This window comes from Scyliorhinus torazame, chromosome 1 (assembly GCF_047496885.1).
Source record: "Scyliorhinus torazame isolate Kashiwa2021f chromosome 1, sScyTor2.1, whole genome shotgun sequence".
Classification (NCBI taxonomy): Eukaryota; Metazoa; Chordata; class Chondrichthyes; order Carcharhiniformes; family Scyliorhinidae; genus Scyliorhinus; species Scyliorhinus torazame.
Window position 1 is genome coordinate 275,417,913 of NC_092707.1, and position 12,828 is coordinate 275,430,740.

Genomic DNA, 12,828 nt, shown 5'->3' on the forward strand with positions numbered 1-12,828 from the left:
TTTTAAAGACAGAAAACTTGCGAAGAATAGTTGTTTTATTATTGGCAAATGGAAACTAAAATTGCACATGCAGCATTTCTTGTCTGCTCTTTAAGAGGTTCAATGCTTGTATACTTGCCGTACATGCCAGTTTTATTATAGGATTAATGAAAATTATTGGAAATTCTCATAGAAGTATATTTCAATTTTATCACAACTAGACGAACAAAATCTGGATGTATTGTAGAAGATTTATATTGCTTGACATTTCTACATTATTCATCAGTATTCTTCTGCTTCAGTTCTAAACGTGTTGATTTTTTTACAAACTTCTGTATCAAATACGTAACAGTATGGATGCCAAGAAAGGATAGTCCTGCAACTAAAAGCCAGTTTTGGCGTAACCACCTTTTATTGAACATTCTTCTGTAAGGGTGCAGCAATAAAATCTCTGTATTCCAATTTAATGTTACCTGCAATTAGAAAATGTGCACAGTTAGTTTGCGCTTTGACAAAATGAAGTTTTCAGCCGTAGTATAAATTATAGAATCCTACATCAGAGCAGAGGCCAGTTTGTTATGACTCTTGTGGTCCAATTTAGATCCAAAGCTCAGCCTATATACACCCATACACCTGCATACGAGTCCTCTTCAACTACAATTGGCTTTTAGAAGTTACTATGAAATCTGATTCTACCATTCTTTCAGCAAGTGTGCTCCCGACCGTAACAATTTGCTGCAGAAATTTCCCATCTGGTTCTTTTGTTACATATTTTAATCCATAATCTCTGGTTACCAACTTACTTGCCAGATGAAATAGTTTCTCAATTTTGAATAGCTATTCGGTCTTTCCTTAACTTTTTATGTCCCAAGAATAATCCCAGTCTATGCAATCTCTCCACATAACTGAACTCCCTCATCTTTGTATCGTCTCTTTCATATCCTCTCCAAGGCCTTGACATCCTTCCTAAAGTGTGATGCTCAGAGTGCAACACAATACTCCAATTGAAGCCTAGGGACCAGAAATTTGTAAAGGTTTTAACAGTCATTGCACCTATTTATAAAGCCAAATATTCCATTTGCTTTCTTAACCACAATCACAACTTGCCCTGCCATCTTCAAAAATGTGTGAATTATGCAGTCTCAGGTTCTTTTGAGACTCAAAATAGTACAAGTTAGATGATACTGTCTCCCCATGTTGTTCTTCTCAAAGTGTATCAGTTCATACTTATCCACATTAAACTGCAGCTGCCATATTTCTGCCCAATTTGTCTATGTCCTCCTGTATTCAAGTCTACTTCATTTATATAACAAGAGCACATCCAATCCAATGTCTTGGGTGACTCCAGTGCTTACTTTTCTTCAGTCAGAAAATCATCCATTCGCCCTACTCTCGTCACCTACCCCTTACCCAATTTTATAGCCAACATACCATCATCACTTTAAGAGTATATACTTCAAATTTCCAAATAAAAAATAAGGTACTTTATACACGATTCATAGTTTTATTGAATTACCCTCAATGACATATTTTTACTTAAATGCCACAGAGATGTCAACAATTCTAGTTTTGTTCTCTATAATTTTGCCTCCAATGCAGTTTGCAAGTTGTTAAAGTCACGTTCAGTCTCAATCAAACTTAATAAAAGCAGCAACAATTGTGTATTTTTTGTTTAAACCCCATAGCCTATTTTTTTCAGTTGTGCAAACACTTGCTTTCATCTAGTAGGATGGGATAGACTTGGTAGCGGTTATCCCTCACAACTGCCATCTACAATAACCTATGACAGAATGCAGCAAAAGTATAAAATAATCTATCTCTGCACAGTGTCCCATCATCTGAATAAGTTTCATGACAGAAGAAGCAACAACAGAGACAATAGAACTCAATGATAGTCTATAAAATGCAACAGTATGAAGTAGTTGTGACGAAATTAAATGAATAAAAAATACTGTAATTTTTTTGAATTTTATAACTTTAGCCTGCAAGCTGAACAATGATCATAATTATATTTTTAAATCGCTTCTCGGCAATTTGGCCAAGATCAAGCGTCGGACCGGTCCCAGGGTGGGGTGCGGTGTCTTTTCTTGTTGGCTTAGATCTTGTGTGTCTCTCTTGTGGACACCATGAATTGGCTTCGGTTTGGGTTGGTTTTTGGGGCAGGCAAAATTTTGGATTGTGCATTTGACCTGGCCACTCTGTGCATTGGCTTTGTGGCTTTAAGGATGGGTAAATAAGATAATTACATTTTAAAGCAGCAAAGCACAGGTTTACAGTCGTGTTTCTAAAGAGATTGTTTCTGATCACAGCTCGTTTTGAGCAAGGAGGAGTTTAGCACTGGCACTTCCTGTCTCCAAAGGGGGAAAATAATCCATGGCAGCACAGGGTAGGGCTTTACAAAATTTTTTTTTTTTTTTTTTTAAATATATTTTATTCAACTTTTTCGGCCAAACAAAACAGTACAAAGGTTTTTCCCCTTTTTACAACAGCAAAACAATATAAATAACCGTGACCGTATTTTAACAAATAAATAAATATATAAACTAAATGGCAACTGCCATAACAAAAATAATAGCTCTCCCAAATAATAAAATCAGCAATTCAATATACATAACCAAGTACCAATATCTTTACAAAAACACCCCCGAGGACCCACCTGAGCCCCCCCCCCCCCCCCCACCCTGGGTTGCTGCTGTTACCTTCCCATTTCCTTTATCGTTCTGCGAGGTAGTCAATGAACGGTTGCCACCGCCTGGTGAACCCCTGAGCCGAACCCCTTAGTGCAAGCTTTATCCGTTCCAGTTTTATAAACCCTGCCATGTCGTTTATCCAGGTCTCCACGCCCGGAGGCTTGGCTTCCTTCCACATAAGCAGTATCCTTCGCCGGGACGCAAAGGCCAAAACATCAGCCTCTCTCGCCTCCTGCACTCCCAGCTCTTCTGCAACCCCGAATATAGCCAGCGCCAGCCCCCAGCCCCCAGCCTGGCTCGACCCGGACCCCCACCACCTTTGAAAGCACCTTCGCCACCACCACCCAGAACCTCTGCAGTTCCGGGCATGACCAAAACATGTGTGTGTGGTTTGGTGGGCTTCTCGAGCATCTCCCACACCTATCCTCTACCCCGAAAAATTTACTGAGCCTTGCTCCGGTCATATGTGCCCTGTGCAAAACCTTAAATTGTATCAGGCTAAGCCTGGCGCACGAGGACGAAGAGTTTACCCTACGTAGGGCATCTGCCCACAGTCCCTCTTCAATCTCTTCTCCAGCTCTTCCTCCCATTTTCCCTTCAGCTCATGCACCATGTTCTCCCATTTCTCTGTATATATCTGACACCCTACCATCCCCCACCCATGTCCCTGAGATCACTCTATCCTGAATCTCCTGCGTCGGGAGCTGCGGGAATTCCCTCACCTGTTGCCTCGCAAAAGCCCTCAGTTGCACGTATCGAAATTCATTCCCTTGGGGCAACCCATATTTTTCCGTCAGCGCTCCCAGACTCGCAAACGTCCCATCCAGGAACAGATCCCTCAGTTGCACAATCCCAGCTCTCTGCCATGCTCCAAATCCCCCATCTATTCTCCCCGGGACAAACCTATGATTATTTCTTATCGGGGACCGCACCGAGGCTCCCGTCATTCCCCTATGCCGTCTCCACTGCCCCCAAATTTTCAGTGTTGGCACCACCACTGGACTTGTGGTGTATTTCTTCGGGGAGAATGGCAGCGGTGCCATCACCAGTGCTTGTAGGCTGGTTCCTTTGCAGGACGCCATCTCCAATCTCTTCCATGCCGTTCCCTCCCCTTCTCCCATCCACTTACACACCATTGAAATATTGGCGGCCCAATAGTACTCACTTAAGCTCGGTAGTGCCAGTCCCCCCTCTCCCTGCTACGCTACAAGAACCCCCTCCTCACTCTCGGGGTCTTCCCAGCCCACACAAAACTCATGACGCTTTTCTCGATCATCTTGAAAAAAGCCTTCGTGACCATCACCGGGAGGCACTGAAACACAAAAAGGAATCTCAGGAGGACTACCATTTTGACCGCCTGCACCCTCCCCACCAGTGACAGGGGCACCATGTCCCATCTCTTAAAATCCTCCTCCATCTGTTCCACCAATCGTGTTAAATTAAGCCAATGTAAGGTTCCCCAACTCCAGGCTATCTGGATCCCCAAGTACTGGAAATCCCTTGTTACCCTCCTCAGCGGTAAATCCTCTATTCCCCTGCTCTGCTCCCCCGGATGTACCACAAACAACTCACTCTTCCCCATGTTCAATTTGTACCCCGAGAATTCCCCAAACTCCCTGAGCGTCTGCATTATCTCAGGCATCCCCTCCACCGGGTCCGCAACATACAGCAGTAAATCATCTGCATACAATGATACCCGATGTTGTTCTCCTCCCCTGAGTACTCCCCTCCACTTCCTGGAGCCCCTCAGTGCTATGGCCAGGGGCTCAATTACCAATGCAAACAGTAACGGAGACAGGGGACACCCCTGCCTCGTCCCTCTATAAAGACGGAAGTAGTCAGACCTCTGCCTGTTCGTGATCACACTTGCCACCGGGGCCCTATATAGCAGCTGTACCCATCCAATGAACCCTTCACCAAAACCAAATCTCCTCAACACTTCCCAAAGGTAGTCCCACTCCACCCTGTCAAATGCTTTCGCGGCATCCATCGCCACCACTATCTCCACCTCCCCCTCCGGTGGGGGCATCATCATCACCCCTAGCAGCCTCCGTTTTTTCGTGTTCAGCTGTCTCCCCTTAACGAACCCAGTTTGATCCTCATGGGGCACCCCCGGGACACAATCCTCTATCCTCGTCGCCATTACCTTGGCCAGGAGCTTAGCATCTACATTCAAAAAGGGAAATGGGCCTGTAGGACCCACACTGCAGCGGGTCTTTATCCTTCTTCAAAAGTAACGATATTGTCGCCTCCGACAAAGTCGGGGGCAACTTCCCCCTTTCCCTGGCCTCATTAAAGGTTCTCGTCAAAAGCGGGGCCAGAAGGTCTATATATTTCCTATAAAATTCCACCGGGAACCCATCCGGTCCCGGGGCCTTCCCCGCCTGCATGCTCCCAATCCCCTTTACCACCTCCTCCACATCAATCTGTGCTCCCAGTCCCGCCCTCTCCTGCTCCTCCACCTTCGGGAATTCCAGCTGATCCAGGAAATGCATCATTCCCTCCTTCCCTTCCGGGGGCTGAGCCTTATACAACCTCTCATAGAATGTCTTAAACACCCCATTCACTCTCTCCGCTCCCCATTCCATCTCTCCCTCCTCATCCCTCACCCCACCTATCTCCCTCGCCGCTCCCCTCTTCCTCAATTGTTGGGCCAGTAACCGACTCGCCTTCTCTCCATACTCATACTGCACTCCCTGTGCCCTCCTCCACTGTGCCTCTGCCTTACCCGTGATCAGCAGGTCAAATTCCACATGTAACCTTTGTCTTTCCCTGTACAGTCCCTCCTCCGGTGCCTCTGCATATTGCCTGCCCACCCTCAGAAGTTCTCTCAGCAATCGCTCCCTTTCTTTACTCTCTTGCTTCCCTTTATGTGCCCTTATGGATATCAGTTCCCCTCTGACCACCGCCTTCAACGCCTCCCAGACCACTCCCACCTGAACCTCTCCATTGTCATTAAGTACCTTTCGATACACCCCCTCACCCTTAGACATATCCCCTCATCCGCCAACAGGCCCATATCCATTCTCCAGAGTGGGTGCTGTTCCTTTTCCTCTCCTACCTCCAGATCTACCCAGTGTGGAGCGTGGTCCGAGATGGCTACGGCCGTGTACTCCGTCCTGTCACCTTCGGAATCAGTGCCCTTCCCAGGACAAAAAAGTCTATCCGTGAATATACCTTGTGAACATGGGAGAAGAATGAGAACTCCTTACTCCTAGGTCTGATAAATCTCCAAGGATCTACTCCTCCCATCTGCTCCATGAAGTCCTTAAGCACCTTGGCCGCTACCGGCCTCCTCCCGGTCCTGGACCTCGACCGGTCCAGCCCTGGATCAAGCACTGTATTAAAATCTCCCCCCATTACCAACTTTCCCGCCTCCAGGTCCGGGATACACCCCAACATACGCCTCATGAAGTTTGCATCATCCCAGTTCGGGCTGTATACGTTCACCAGAACCACCGCCTCCCCTTGCAGTCTGCCACTCACCATCACGTATCTACCCCCACTGTCCGCCACTATGGTCTTTGCCTCAAACAGTACCCGTTTCCCCACTAAAATAGCCACCCCCATATTCTTCGCATCCAAACCCGAATGGAACACCTGTCCCACCCATCCTTTACGTAGTCTGACCTGATCTGTCAATTTCAGGTGCGTCTCCTGTAACATAACCACATCTGCCTTTACTTTCTTTAGGTGTACGAGTACCCGCGCCCTTTTAATCGGCCCATTCAGCCCTCTCACGTTCCACGTGATCAACCGGGTTGGGGGGCTCTTTACCCCCCCCTTGTCGACTAGCCATCCCCTTTTTTACCCCAGCTCCTCACCCGGTTCCCACGTACCCGTATATCCCACCGACGGCACCCTCCCGCCTCGACCACCCCACCCCATAACAGCTCCCCCTTCCCCTTAGCAGCAGCAACCCAGTTAGCTCCCTCCCCCCCCTCCGCTAGATCCCCCTCTAGCGTAATTACACCCCCCATGTTGCTCCCAGAAGTCAGCGAACTCTGGCTGACCTCGGCTTCCCCGTTTGCCCTCGGCCTCTCACTGTGCGAGGCCCCCATCTTCCTGCGTCCCTGTTCCCGCCATAATTACCATAGCACGGGAACGAGGCCCGCGTTTCCCACTCAGCCCCGCTTTCCTACCCACCAGCGCCCACAGTTCCTCATACTCCCCCCCCCCCCCCCCCCAAACGAGGGGAAGAGAGAAAATTTACAGGATTAAAGAGTTAACAATTGAAAAATCACCCCCCCCCCCTTCCTCGTCCCACATAATCACCCCACCACTTTGTCCCAGAAGCTCTTTCTCTCGCCAGACTATTCCAGCTTCTCGTCCACTATGAATGTCCACGCCTCTTCTGCCGTCTCAAAGTAGTGGTGCTTCCCTTGGTATGTGACCCACAGTCTCGCCGGTTGCAGCATTCCAAATTTCACCTTTTTGTGAAGCACCGCCTTAGCCCGATTGAAACTTGCCCTCCTTCTCGCCACCTCCGCACTCCAATCCTGGTATACGCGGATCACCGCGTTCTCCCACCTGCAGCTCCGAGTTTTCTTCGCCCATCTTAGGACCATCTCTGTCATTATAGCGGTGAAACCTCACCACTATGGCTCGAGGGATTTCTCCTGCCCTTGGTCTTCGCGCCATAACTCGATAAGCTCCCTCCACCTCCAAAGGGCCCGTCGGGGCCTCCGATCCCATTAACGAGTGAAGCATCGTGCTCACATATGCCCTGACGTCCGCCCCCTCTGCGCCTTCGGGAAGACCTAAGACTCTTAGATTCTTCCTCCTCGAATTATTCTCCAGGGCTTCCAACCTCTCCACACACCTCTTGTGCTGCGCCTCGTGCGTCTCTGTCTTCACCACCAGGCCCTGAATTTCATCTTCATTTTCAGCAGCCTTTGCCTTCACGACCCGAAGCTCCGGCTCCTGGGTCTTTTGCTCCTCCTTTAGCCCTTCAATCGCCTGTAGCATCGGGGCCAACACCTCCTTCTTCAGCTCTTCCACACAGCGCCGCAGGAACTCTTGTTGCTCCGGGCCCCATATCGAACGGCCACCTTCCGACGCCATCTTGCTTCGAGCTTCCCTTCCTTGCCGCTGCTCCGAAGGATCCACTGCAATCCTGCCGCTATCGTCTCCTTTTTCCAATCAATATCCGGGGGGATTCCCTTCTATTTCACCGCACAGTGATTTTGGCCGTTTAAAATTGCCGTTGGGGCTCTTATCAAGAACCCAAAAGTCCGTTCCAACGGGAGCTGCCGAAACGTGCGACTTAGCTGGTCATCACCGCACCCGGAAGCCGGGCTTTACAAAATTAAAGCTCAATCATACAGTAGGGATGAATGCAGGTTCACATTGCACACCACTCAAGTGTCTAAATCACAAATGAGAAAGTGTTAAGCAAATAATGTGGCTTCTTCCTGCAGAGGTGAGTGCAAATTGGTGGGAAGAGTCGTCACCTCTTGAGAAACAATAACATACTGTATTGACTGTGGTCGAGAAATAGTCACCTTTCTGCCCAGCTTTTGTACACCAAAGGTGCAGAACAGAGGGGATCATGTACAAACGAAAATTACATGAAAAAAAATCAGAAGACAGTCAAAGTGTCCTCTGAGTAATCAATTCAAGGAAAGCAATAAAGGCAACCCGGGGTATCATCCTGCCCTCTCACATGCAAAAACTGAAACTAAAAGGGACCTTAGAAACATAATTAATTAATTAATAATTAGAAAAAAACAGAAACATTGGACAATCTCAGCAGGTCTGATCTGACAGCATCTGTGGAGAGAGAAAGGAGCTAATGTTTCGAGTCTGGATGATTCTAGGCATATATGCTGTTTTTGTTTCAGATTTCAATATCCGCAGTAATTTGCTTTTAATTACTTGCTAGAATTGCTATAGAATAGATGGGCTCTTTAAACTACCTATAATCTAGTTTTGCGTATGTTTGTGCACATTTCATCCATCATAACTTTTGTGGTGATTACTTATTCTCTGAAATATGAAATATCATTATTTGGCATAAAGGGAGCACATTACCTAATAAATCCAGTTACTATTTTCCCTTTGGTTGGCCTTCCTTTTGGATGATTCCAGGTTCTGAAATATAGTCTTGGTTTCTGTTCTTGAAGGTTTCACTCGATTTCATATTATACCATCCCCAATGAATCATTGCAAGGCTTGTTCCCATAACAATTAAAACTCTGTAGCTCTTCCAAATGGTTTTGAAGCTCATGTCTAATTTAAACAATCACCTGTAAACAAAATAACATCTAGTCAGTGAAATATGAATAGTGTACTGTTTTTAAAAAGTCAAAAGAACTGAGGAATTAATACTCGAATAATAGTGCTGAAGATTAGAGGTAGGGTGAAGCAAAGACATGTAGGCATTTGAGAATGAAGAATTTAAAATTAATGTGCTGGGAGGCAGAGTGTCCAGAATTTGGTGTGTTAGGTTGTGGGAAGATTGGAGCTTGAGCAGAATGCAGTGGGGTAGAGCTGTAAGTGGGGATTTGGGGGATCAAACTTTTGAGGTGAGAAAAGTGGATGAGGATTTCAACAACAGTCAAAGGGTCTGTGCCTCATTTCAAAGAGAGCAAGATTCAACAGAGACCTTCAAAATGAGTGTGTAGTCAGGTGAGAGAATAATCAGCTACCTGAGTCACAAATAACCTGACAGCAACCAAACTCAATGGCTTCTATCTTGACTGCAACCAAACTCAATGGCTTCTATCTTGTCCAAACTATTAAATAAAATGACAAAATTCTAGCTAAATCTACAGGCAGAATGAGGATTGTGAAGTTTTCAGCTGTAGTACATTTTAAAAATACACACATACAAAATTGACATCAGCAGTGTCTCAGTGTGTAACACCCCTGCATCTGAGTTTGAAGGTTGTGAGTTTAAGTCTCACTCCAGGTGGCACCAGCCTCTGACAGTGACATTAAAACTAAACCTGTTCTCGTCTGTCCTCTCCAGAGAAACAGAAAGGATCACACCGCCACTCCTTCAAGGATACCATCAATCATTTCGGGGGAGGAGTCATCCCTATTAGCCTAGACAGAATGGGAGTCATCCATGAACCCAGGCACAACAGGGGGGGGGGGGGGGGGGGGGCAGGGGGCTTACCCTTTTAACCCAGTCACAGGGTGGGGGGGTCACCCCATTAACCCAGGCATGCTGCCTCACAAACCTGACCCAGGTTTGATTCCGCCTTGGGCGACTGTGTGGAGTTTGCACATTCTCCCTGTGTGTGGGTTTCCTCAGAGTGCTCTGCTTTACTCCCATGCCCTGAAGATGTGCAGGTTAGGTGGATTGGCTATGCTAAATTGCCCCTTACTGTCCAAAGATTAGGAGGGTTTACGAGGATGGCGAGTGGTCCTCGTGGGATGCTCTTTCGGATGGTCGGTGATCATTCGATGGGCCGAATGGCCTCCTTCATTGTAGGGATTCTATCATATTTGTGGGATCTTACTGTGCACGTCGAGTTCCTCCACATCGCCGCAACGAATACACATTACAAAGATAGGAAACTGGGCTGGCTGTAAAGTGACTGGGATGTCCTGAGGTGGTGAAAGGCGCTATATAAATGCAACATCTAAAGAATAAGAGAATTGAGGGGATACTTCCTGCTACCCTCGGCCTTCCCTTCCTTCACCTTGCCAAAGTCAAATGAAGGAGACTTTCTCTCCAAATGAGACTGAGATTGGGTCAGATCCTGTCCGGCGGTCTCTCGGTGCTGTGTGTGTGCTGCTTGTTGTTTCGGGGGTTAGATGCGCCCTGAAGCCTCCCTCCTTCACTCACCTTCAGCCGCTCCGCCATAGTGCTCACAGGCCCCGGTAGCCGCCCCTGCCTATCGGCCGCTCACTTCACCTCATCCAAAGATATCCCGCTGCTCCTAACCGTCTGCAAACATTTTATATATATATATTTTTAAAATCCTCACAGGCCGGGCTGAAACATTTTGGCGGTTTCATTTTATTTTAAATCAGGCATCAATGTCGCCACCTATACATTTTGATATATTTTCTATTAATCTCCGCTGCGATGAGCGATGCCGCTTGGTTTTGTGTTTCTCCGGGTGATTTATTTCACTGAACCGGAGCAGTTGGCGCATGCGCCGTGCGAGCCCAGTTTGAACAGGCGGCGGATTCGAAACGGTCAGTGCACGCGGGGGAGTAAGAGGGCAAAGAATAATAGGGAGGGAATAGGATGGGAAAGTGAGGGGCTCTGGGGTGGTGCTAAGAGGGGGAGAGAGGAATAAGAGGAGGACGATTTGGGAATAAGCGTGAGAAGTGGAGAGGTAAAAGGGATTGAGAGTGAGGGGGATGGGGAGAGAGAATGTAGGGAAGAGATGGTCGGAGCAAGAGGAATGGGGAGACAGGAGATTATCGGAGAGGACGTAGGGGAGTAAAGGGGGCGGGCTGGGAGGGAGAGGGGGTAGCTGGATAAGGTCATGGTAGCACAGTGGTTAGCACTGCTACCTCACAGCGCCAGAGACCCGTGTTTGATCCCCGACCTTGGGTGACTCAACGGGGAGTTCACACATTCTCCCTGTGTCTGCGTGGGTTTTCTCCGCTTTCCTCCCCCAGTCCAAAGATGTGCAGGTTAGGTGGATTGGCCACGCTAAATTGCCCCTTAATGTCCAAAAGGTTAGGTGGGGTTACGGGCCAGGGTGCTCTTTCAGAGGATTGGTGCAAACGTGATGGGCCTCCTCCTGCACTGTCGGGATTCAATAGGATAGGGGTTCAGGAGGTGGTAAACTTGAGGATAGTGGTGGAGATCAAAAATTGGGTACTGGATGGGGGAATGTAGTAGGGAGTAGGGACACTGGGTTGATGATGGGGGCAGGTGTGGAGTGGCATTAAGGGTGATGGTAGAGAGTAATGGCGATGAGCTGGATTTTTATTGATATAATATTTATTAGTGTGACAAGTAGATTTACATTAACACTGCAATTAAGTTACTGTGAAAATCCTATCGTCGCCACATTCTAGCACCTTTTCGGGTACACGGTAGCATAGTATGGGCAGCACGGTAGCATTGTGGTTAGCACAGTCGCTTCACAGCTCCAAGGTTCGATTCCCGGCTTGGGTCACTGTCTGTGCGTAGGGTGAATTCAACCTCCTGCACAAGGCTGAGCTTCATCCAGTTTAAGGTGATGCATAGGGTACATATGACCCAGGCGAGGATGAGTGGATTCTTCCAGGGGGAGGCTGAAGAATGCAAAAAATGTGGGCAGAGACAGCAAATCCTACGCACATGTCTGGGGTTGCGAGAAGCTGGAGAGATGCTGGGAAGCGGTGTTTGGAACATTACCTAAGATTGTGGGCGTAGAGGTGAGGCCGCACCCAATGGTGGTGATCTTTGGGGTATCGGAAGTGCCGGAGCGGCTGGAGGGGAAGGGGGTCGATGTTGTGGCCTTCGCCTCTCTAATTGCCCGACGAAGGATCTTGCTAAATTGGAGGTCGGTTATGCCGCCAGGTGTGGGGGACTTGCAAGATTTTCTCTGGCTGGAAAAGATTAAATTTGAGTTGAGGGGGTCAGTGGAGGGCTTCGAGTCATGGTGGGGATTGTTCATATCAATGTTTGAGGAACTGTTTGTTGGAGGGGAGGGGGAAAAAGGGGAAAATTGAACAGACTGGACTGTGAGTTTATGGAGTGTTTTAGTATGCTGCTGCTTTTTTACACATGTTTGGAATAAAATATATATTTTTTAAAAGTCAGATTATAAACATGTTTTAGTCACTGAGGCCGTAAACCTAATCTCTCCAAGGCGTCCTAATGTTTGCATAAAATCTTTTTACCAGATGCCTAATCACAATTAAGTTGCTAATTTCCTCCATTTTCAGCAATTTTCAACAATGCATTTTTGCTGAAAAAGGTTTGGAGATCCAAATTTAAATGTCTTTGGACTATAAGAACTTTGAAACAGGCCCACTTAATGATTGATATTTTACATATCAACCATCAACATTTGACTGCTGCTCAAAGGAAGGGGGTATGGCATTGATTTAGTGAGAACAAAATTGGAAACCACTGTTAGTTGACAGTTGCCCATTCTCATTCTATGTCTGTTGCAGGCATGCATACCGTCGGTGCTTTTGAATCGGTTCTATTTCTATCCAAAGGAAAACAAATTCTAGTGAATCTGAAAACTGTTGA

General features: G+C 47.2%; 1 protein-coding gene across 1 annotated transcript; it reads right to left on the reverse strand.

The window, feature by feature from the left end:
* Positions 1-17: 17 nt before the first annotated feature.
* Positions 18-8,858, reverse strand: LOC140421628 (uncharacterized). The gene is made up of 2 exons (XM_072506416.1): positions 8,703-8,858; positions 18-452 (listed from the first exon to the last, which is right to left on the reverse strand). The coding sequence occupies exon 2, from the start codon at positions 399-401 to the stop codon at positions 255-257; it is 147 nt and encodes a 48-aa protein (XP_072362517.1). The 5' UTR covers positions 402-452; positions 8,703-8,858; the 3' UTR covers positions 18-254.
* Positions 8,859-12,828: the final 3,970 nt, after the last annotated feature.

What these genes read in the sequence shown, in the direction of transcription:
- LOC140421628 (XM_072506416.1), bottom strand. Translation starts at nt 401, where the DNA reads ATGTTCAATAAAAGGTGGTTACGCCAAAACTGGCTTTTAGTTGCAGGA.